At 46.0% G+C, this 9,584-nt stretch overlaps 1 protein-coding gene across 2 annotated transcripts in view; it reads right to left on the reverse strand.

Annotated features, from left to right (window-relative positions):
- Positions 1-8,676, reverse strand: part of PRELID2 (PRELI domain containing 2) — a 72,120-nt gene extending 63,444 nt beyond the window's left edge. Inside the window, exon 1 of one of the 2 annotated variants that reach the window (XM_028529042.2) lies at positions 8,523-8,676. In XM_028529042.2, coding sequence (XP_028384843.1) covers positions 8,523-8,597 — 75 coding nt within the window. In that variant the 5' untranslated portion in view covers positions 8,598-8,676. The remainder of the gene's footprint in view (positions 1-8,522) is intronic. The other variant, XM_028529041.2, reaches the window with a different exon arrangement.
- Positions 8,677-9,584: the final 908 nt, after the last annotated feature.

Genomic DNA, 9,584 nt, shown 5'->3' on the forward strand with positions numbered 1-9,584 from the left:
TGAGGCTCCCCCTACCTGGCGTTGCTGGAAACGATGTGACATCATCTTGTGGTAACCTGAATATTCATGATTTAATTCGCAAAAACTGAAGTCAGGGAATCGGGAAAGCTGCTCAGAGACAGTCGCCACCAGTAACGACGATTTGCAGAAGCAAGAAGCAGGTGACGGGGTTTTCCTGGACACCTTTCCAAAGTGTGACCATGGAATGGATCCAGCTGGGCCAGGAGCAGCCCACTGACGACTTCTTGAGCACCTACTGTGTCTGTGCAGGGTGCTGCATTAGAGGCTGCCACATGCATTCTCCCCCTGAGCCCTCTCCAAATGAGCAAGCCTATTTATTAACAAGGGTTGAGATAAGGGGTCTCGGTGTTAAAAACATGATGGCGTAAAGCCTGCATGCAAGCAAGGTCCGGCTGGGACTTTCCAGTCCCCACTCTGCACTAGAAACTCTTGTGAAAGTGGTCTGATGACCCAGATACCTTCCAAAAACCTTTGCCACCCTTGGACTTGGCTCAATGGACCACGAACTGCAGTGGCATAAGAATTACTGCAGGGCACTGTGCAGTCTTCATGCAGCCATATTTTCTGGGTGACTCAGGGGATTTTTTAAGGTATATGTGCCTATGTTTTGAACTTATAATTTTTACTTTCTTCACAGAATGCATAAACTAACTCCTTTCCCCAAGATATCAATCTATTGCAAATCATCACTGTATCATTATATGTATGTCATAATCTAACAAGAGTGAAATGTAGACTCACCTACATTATTGTATACCTTACTTTTATTTATTTTTACATATGAAAAGGTAAGAGGCCAAAAACTTGCAAAGTACTTGGTAAAAAAAAAAAACAAAATAAACATGAAAACAAACACATCACTATGAAACACAAGGGCCAAGAAATTGAGTCCATCTAATTCCAGGAATAACACTGCATATATTTGTGGGAGGAGCTTCATGAAGACACAGTATTTACTTTTCTTACTGACAGGAGAAAACATATATACGAGTCTACTCTTAAGACAGTAAGGAGTTAGTAAAACATCAACTTTCCTAAAAGCTCAGAAGTCATTGCCTGCCTTTTACAATACACTCCCCACTCCCACCCTCCCCTCGAAAAAAGAGAGAGAACCAGTGACCTGAAAGGGAGTCATTGTTTACCAGCTTCCAAACGGCAGGATCCACGAGAGCACAAGGAAGCAGTTGCGCTGACAGATCTGTGCGATCAGTCCTGCAAAGACGGCTGAAGTATGCCTGGTATATTAACACATCTGTTTCATAAGCGCTAAGGGAATCTATGCTACCCAGGCTGCTTCCAAACACATACTTGCAAAGGCGTGGAGCTGCTGACGACAGAATTGGTGTTTCACTGCAGAAAGAAATCACCCTGGGCGATACCAAATTCCCTTTAGGAGCCAGCTACATGCATCTATCTCAGAGGAAAAGCAAAGTTTATTTTATAGCAATGTCAAAGGGGTCATTGACTAATCAAAATTTCAATGATAAAGGGTTGTGTTTGAGTCAATAGATATTTTAAATGGCTGTGCATTGGCCTTCTGGACCAGTGGGATGAGGAAGTAGAAAGAACAAAGGACTAGGAACCAAGACATGCAGACCAAGATGCTGCCATCTGTGAGGCCGGGGTGGTGGCCCACCAGATGGGCCCCCAAGGCCCTCTGGCTAGGCAGTTATCATGCCGAACAAAGGCCATCCACCAGCACATCACCCTCATTCATTCAAAAATGTCCTAATACCCTGACTGGTGTGGTTCAGTGTATTGAATGCCAGCCTGAGAATCAAAGGGCCACCAGTTCAATTCCCAGTCAGGGACATGCCTGGGTTGCAGGCCAGGCCCCCAGTAGGGGGTGTGCAGGAGGCAAACACACTGATGTTTCTCTTCCTCTCTTTCTCCCTCCCTTCCCCTCTCTAAAATTAAAAATAAATAAAATCTTTTTTTAATTCTTAAAAAAAATAAAATTTAAAAATGTTCTAATAATTGGAAATGACATAATGACTTTCTTTGAAAGGAATAGCTTAAAATTGTGGCAAAGAGGAAAATCCTCTTATCTCAATGTTAAATGCATACATAAACCCAATACATTAAAGATACAATCAAAGTCTCCAAAATAACTGACCAGTACTCTCCCAAAGAACCACAGTCCAGAAAGACAAAGAAGGACTAAGGAACTCTCCCTCGTCGGAGGAGACTAAGCCACGGCAACTATTCAATACATGTGACACAGGATCCTAGATTGGTCCTCCCTGGAGAAACAATGTTGGTGGACAACTGCCGAATTCTGGATAAGCTCTACCGATTGGCTAACATTGTAGCAATGTTATTTCCATGGGTTTAAAAATTGTACAGTGGTTTGAGGAAGCTGGGTAAAGAGTACACTGGAAATCTTTGTTTTTATAACGTTTTACAAGTCAAATTACTTCTGAATTAAAAGTTAAGAAATAAAAGGCTCTAAGTGTTGAGACAGAATGAATTTTAGAATCCAAGAGACCTCTGTCTGAAGCCCAGCTGTGGGAGTCTTGGGCAAACTAATTTAATCCCACTCTGCCTTAGTTTCCTCATCTGTAAAATTAGACAAAGATACCGGCCTCAACGAGTTGACATAGGAACCAAAGGCCAGAGTTTTATGTCAAGTACACCACCTGGCACCGTGCAGGTCCTCATTAAGCAGTAGCTGGTTTTGCTACTAAAGAATGAATCAACATTTTTGAAAACTTGGTTTCAAAGCCTCTGTCTTTATCTTGCAATTTGCCATTGTGTGCCATTAAACATACTACTGGCATCCGTCTGCAATCCAAATATATTTAGATGATGACTTAAAAATTATTGGGAGATATTTCTTATTGTCCTAGATGAGACAAACCTCACATGCTTACGCTTTAGCAATTCAGATTTTGTATAAGACACAACAAGGTCCCCCGACACACCCCTCCCCACGAGCACTGGAGAAAGCTCCACTCAGAGTACTTAGCTAGAAGACTTACTTTTTAAAAAAGGCGTCAGATTGTAAGTACTCTAAAAGCTCTCATAGATTTGTGGGTCAAATACAAACCTTGCCTCACACTGTACATCAGTGTTATGTCCCTGAGAAGGCACTTACCACAACAAAGGACAGTACTGCCCTCTGTCCCCCTGGACAGAGAGCTCCTTGAGCCCAGGGCCTTGTGCTATGTAGCTTCTCTCCCTTGCTGGGGCCAGGCTAAGGAATGTCTGTTAGTAGACATATAATGAATGCTTACCGGCACTTGAATAGTTAAAAATCTCCTGTCTTTTATGCACTGATTAAGCTACAACTTCCGTAAGTTAGCAACTATACTTTTATGTTATTTAAATGACATTTTAAAAATAAGTCATAATTCAAATATGCAACTTTATTCATGCTCACTCCATCCCTTATTACTCCAACTTCATAAACATTTCTGAAGACTACTTCTTGGCATTTTATTTTTCGGTTCATGAAATAGATGTAACAAATTAGTATTAGTAGTAGTACTAACACAATTTTTAACAAGAACTTTTAAAGCACCTACTGTGTGCCGACATTAAGCTACATATATGCAGCTACATGCATTATCCAATTTATCTCCCCCGACTGCATAAGACAGTTATTCTGCTTCTTATTCTGCAAACTGAGGCACAGAAACAGGAACCGACGTGCCTGAGCTCACAGAGCTGGAAGGACTGCACACCCCACTGGATGTCAGGGCCCACACTCTGGTGTCTGCACGGCTCTCCTCTCCGCACCTCTGTCCTCCCTGTCATGCCTAACCTTCTTCTGAAGAACTGAGGACAGAAAGGTAAAAGGGAAGAAACACTATTACAGTGTACGCCAAAAGATAAACAATCATTAGGTTAAACTGGGCTTATCATGCGTCAAATCATTTATTTTGGAAATGTGGGTTCAGCCCAAATACATCAGGAGCTCTGCAGGGAGAGACAGTTCGGTGTCAGATCTGCAAGGGGGGAGAGATAGGATCAGAAACGGAAACATTATTAATTACCCAATCAACTTTCCACTCTAAATGGAAATAGCCATTCATAAATCCCCTTTATGATTTTAAGGGTAAACACTAAAACCATTGCGTTCAGCACATCAGACTCTTGGCTAGAATAAATAAAACCCGAGGCCATGGTGTTGAAGCAAAGAAATTATTTTAATCTGTCCGCTTTATTACAGTCCATAAAGGAAGGACATGTTACTGAATGCCACACTGACCTGGTCTGAAATTATGTAAGGCTAAATCCCAGAAGAGTGTATTTCATTCACTCATTCATTCACTCATTCATTCATTCAATAAGGATTTGCTGAGTATCTACTATGTTCCAGGATCTCTTTGGGAACGTGGGATACATCAGGAACTAATGACAAAATCTCAGCCCATGAAGCTTACCCTCTATTCACAATGACCCTTTTGCCTACAGCATTAAATAAGTACATAAATAAAAAACACACACAAATATACAGTAAGAAAAACTATAACTTCTCTAGCCTTATTTGAGAATAAACAAGAATATTCAGTCAACACAATGGCTCTGGGTCCTTTCTAATCACTTGACATTTCAGGTATAAAGTCTTTGAATCCAGGCCAGGAAAGGCAAGCCCATTAAACAGACCCACATGGGCTTCCAGAGCCCAGTGAGCTTCTAAACCACTACATTCATCTCTGCAACTTTGTGCTCACTCTGCCATACAAAGAAAGAAAACAGTATACACACTGTCAAGTGCATTGACACTACATGCAGTTCATGGAAAGCACAGTTGAGCATCTGAGGAACAAACCGTTTTGCGTTGCGCAGCATCTACCATGAAGAGGTCACTGGGAAACACGACACACATTTCATGAACAAAGCGTGCCGTGGTGTTTGTTGCCGAGGGGCCACTTTGCTTTGAAAACGTGCAGCTAATATTTTGCCTGTGGTACCCACCAGGCAGGTGTAGGAAGAGCACATATTTCTCAGGTTTTAGAAATAGTAGTATATTATAACTCGGAAGGCAAGTCCTAACACACCAAAAGCCACAGAGCAGTAGACTCCATTTAAAACAGAACCTCCTCAGTGCTGAAGAGGCTTCAAACACGCCACTGTGCAAAACCAGGCTAAATGCTTCCCCGAGATCCTCACACGGCTGGCCCTTCTGCCGAGTGCTTTCCTTTGAAAACACTACATAAAGACTAAAAAAAAAGTATATTTTGCCAAAAAGATCATTCTTACTACTTCAGGCTTATAAAAAGCTTATGCTCGTCAAACTGTTCCACATTTGATCTTCCCAGCACTCCTGGGAGATGGGTGGGGCCCGTGGCATCCACAGGAGAGAAGTTAAGACGGCAGGTTGTTCCCTCACACAGCTGTGTCTCTCGCTCAGTGCACAAGGGCTCCCTGGGGCCCAGGGCTGCTGCCACCCAGAGGAAGGAGTGTTTGTTCTAATTTGCAGAAACAGGCCCATTGGCTCTCCTCCAGCCCTGTGTACTGTGAGCTCGTGGAACAGAAGCCCTAGATGATGCCTCTTTCTAATTGGCACAAGGGCGCTGCAGAGGCTGGTGAGCACTGTTCCTGAGGCCACCTGAAAACTGCTTTTAACGGGGACAGCACAGTGACTGGAATCCAGGTCGACTGACTTCCGGTGCGTGCCTTTCCATAATGTAAGGTGAAAATTCTCACTGCCATTGGATTTACTGATGTTTCAGAAATATACTCACAGCCCCTCCTGTGGATCTGTGAAGTCTGCTTCTGAGTAAAAAAAATAGAAGTGTAGTGTCGTCCACAACATTAACACTGTGCCATCACCAGGCCTTTTCTGCAAATGTTCTCCTTCCCTTTCCCCACCCCCACCTCCCAAAACGTCCTCCTCGGCCTTTCTGTACCATGAGCCAAGGACGCGGCTAAGTATTCTGTGAGAATTCTTCCAGACCCTGACTGAATGGAGCTCCATAGGTGACCTCAGCACACGACATATGGCACACAAAAACCTCCCAGCTGGGCCCAGGCAACCACAGAATCATGGGAATTAAAATTTATCATTGGTTTAAGCCACTAAATTACAAGGTGATTTGTTACACTGCTACAGAGAACCGAAACACTGTAGCTTCTCACCCTATCCTAGAGCAAAGCTATGCCCTTCTATCAGGCACAGAAAGTCCGCCCAGATGAATGAACCCTGAGAGAAGACTGGCCAAAAAGAAACTGAGATTGGATACAGAGGATAGCAGAGTTGATTCTGAAACATTTTACTCCCTCAATACAATTGGTTCTCTGTATGCAATCTACTACGGATTAAAAATAGCCAAAAAATAAAAAATCCCAGAAAGTTCCAATAAGCAAAACTTGAATTTGCCACACACTGAGCACTACGCTGAATCCAAGCAAATGAGGTGATGTGTACGCACACCCTTCTGTGGCCTATATGCAAATATAGTTTATATGCAAATATAATGGCGTTTTTTATAAGGGACTTCAGCATCTGTAGATTCTGGTATGGAAGGGGGGGTGGTCTTGAAACCAATCTCCCGGGGGTACCAGAACTTCAGGAGACCTCCCTGCTGCATTCAGTCACAACACCATGAACTTTTCTGCATAAATACACATCATGAATTAAAATTGTGTGCATTTGTTGATCATGTATTAATGTCACTCTCATCCATGAGAGACCATCGGCTCCAAGAGAAGAGAGCCCAGCACACAGAGGAAAGTATTTCTAAACTCCTGTGGAATGGGGGAGGGGAAGCATTTAGCCCAGGATCTTGACACGCGCCAAGCACTTTCAATGACAGCCTCGCATTGTGCTACATGCTTCTGCATGAGCGAGTCCTGCCCTGAAGAAGCTTAGCGTCTATTGCTGGTAAAAAACACGCACCGAACTGCCCAACACTGTGGACGGTGGTCGGTAAGGCCCAAAATGCCCCTCTAGTTCTGACAAGGCAGAGATCAACTCTTGACCGAGACAATCCACAGAGGCTTTCCAAGGAGCAGTGGCATTAGAGAATCCACCCCCTAAAGGCCAGTCCTAACAAGAAATGGGTGTTGGTTGCTTATCTTTGGGCCCAGAAGCCTCGCCTAAGGCAAGGACTACACTAGTCCTTATGTGTATTTCATGCTTCATTCATTTATTCATTCCTCATCCACCAGACTTTTTTATTGAGCACCTAGTAGGTTCTAGGCACTCTTCTAGATACTGGAGGTCAAAGAACAATAACAAGCTGGCCTTCCCTCCAAGCAGGCCTCCATGATGGTATCCCGTTCACCAGCATCCCACTCAGCCCTTTGTGACCCAGCCCCTAACTTTGTTATCTCTGCTAATAAAAGTTAGGTCTTATCACAAAAAAAACCTACTTTCCTCCCCCAGCCTCCCCCTTAGTTTTGCTTCTGAGTAGCCTATGAAGCACACTGCCTGGTGGCTGCTGCTTAACGCAAATTTTTGAAATCTTGCTTAAGAATGTGAAAGCTGAAGGGAAACCTAAAAGATCTCTGGTACAACGCTCAGCTCAGAAGCAGATACTGAGGCCTGCAGAAAAAATGACCTTTGACCAAGGTCATCAAGTGAACTAATTAAAGGCAAAGCCAGGCTAGAGTCCAGGGGCCCCACCTCCCAGGCCTGGGTGCCTTTGGTTTTTCTAAGAAGTTTCCCATTCTCCCATCCCCAGGGGCCACAGTCCCGGGAAGAGCCTTTGGAATACAGAGGGCCACGGAGGACTCCGGCCAGGGTGCTCAGTTATAGTAGTCAACACAACAATGACATTTAGAGGCCTTACTAAGCATCAGTCACTGCCATAATCATTTTGCACGACTTACCTCAGTCGATTCCTCACAGCCAACTCTTTGAATTTATACTATGATTTTCCCCATTTCACAGATTACAAAACTAAGGCTCAGGGAGCAAAGCAATCTGCCCTAAGTCCCACAGCTGTTCAATAAAAGAGCAAGTGGGGAGGCGACAGAAAGAATGCAGAGTAAACTAACAGGATGGCTGCAATGGCCTCCACTAGCTTTTAAGGAGTCACGGATGTACGAGAAAGATCAACAAGTCAACAGGGCTCCAGAACGTGGGCTTCCTGTGACTCTCCCCCCGCAAGCCTCTCGAGACCACACACGGAGCCTTCCCTTCAGCCAGAGGGGGGAGCCTTCGAGGAAACTGCACTTCCACCCTCGCCCAGCACACCCAGGAGAAGAAACCGCAGCTGGAGGAGGAGATGGAGAGTGCGGCCTTTCGCGGGTGGAGGGGAGAAGAGCGGAAAGGGAACAAGAGGCGACAATAGGACGGAAAGGAGGGGGGACAAGAGTGGACCAGAGTGGAGAGCGTGGAGTGGGCCAAGGGGGGGCTGCTAGAGGAAGAGGGGAGAAGAGAGGACAGGAGGGGACGAGACGGGTAGGAGAGGTGGAGACAGGGCAGACGAGAGGAGGAGACACGGGGCAGCTGCGGGAAGCCGGCGTCCAGGGCGCAGACAGCTAGCCAGGCGCAGACGGAGCGCGGGAGAACACGAGCCCCGGCCGGACCCGAGTGGAGTGAGTACCTTTCGGAGGAAGCTGGCGACCACCTGCTCGAAGGGGTACTTGTACACCTGGTGCACGTCCACAGTGACCCCCATTCCCGCCCGCTCCGGCCCGCCACGCCTCCGCCAGCGCAGGACACCCGAGCTTCGCTCTGGCCGCGGGCGTCCACGGAGGAGCGGCCAAGGGGGCGTGGGGTTTTCCCTCCTTTTTCAAACTTCTGAAACTTTATTGTCCCCTCGGAGAAACAGACAGGCAGTCACGTCCCCGCCCTCTTCCGCCAGAGTCCGGGGTGAGCTGCAGGGCGCGGGAGGCGCGCTCAGAGCGCGGGGCCTCAGTGGTCTCCGCCGGGAGGCGCCGGGTGCAACCTGGAGGGCCTGCAGACCGAAGTTTCTGGGCCCGGGCGCTGCCACGCCGGGCGCAGCCTTGGACTTTGGGACTTGTGCTTTTGTATCATCACTTGGCTGGAGCCACGTTGTAAACCTTCAACTGCTATTGGTGACCCTGATAAAGTGACAAATACGGTATCTACTCGCCTCCAAGTTTAGGAGTTGTAACACAACCCCCTCCGTGTTAAGTACGGTGGGACAAAGGCCAACAACAACTGCGTTACTCACAGGACCCGGGCAGCTGGGTCTCAATCACAGTAAAAAATTGCCTGTGTCACCTAGAAGTGTCCAGGAAGTAAAGAACTGGGGCTTAGCGTAGCTGGCTCCCAAAATTCCTATGCGTCTTCAAGATTCAACACCATGGAGCAAGGAACAAAGGGGTACAAAAAGCATTTTGAGTATTCTTCACTCGGACAGAGCAGACTTTCCCAGAAGGAGCAAGTGAATGCATTCGTTCATATTACTTACTGAACACCTATCATGCACCAAGCACTGTGGAAGGCACCGGATTCAGAGGAATGGACAACAGTAGGATGGGTAAGCCCGGTGACTTAACAGCCAACTAACAGAACAGGAAAATAAACAGAATAACGGAGTAAAGTCACAGGGGGTGGGCAGGGCATGCTGTTAGCTAGAGTGAATACAGAAGGTCTGTGAGGTGCTGGCTTTTACATTTATAATTTTATAATCTCACTT

The sequence above is a fragment of the Phyllostomus discolor genome, chromosome 13 (assembly GCF_004126475.2).
Source record: "Phyllostomus discolor isolate MPI-MPIP mPhyDis1 chromosome 13, mPhyDis1.pri.v3, whole genome shotgun sequence".
Lineage (NCBI taxonomy): Eukaryota > Metazoa > Chordata > Mammalia > Chiroptera > Phyllostomidae > Phyllostomus > Phyllostomus discolor.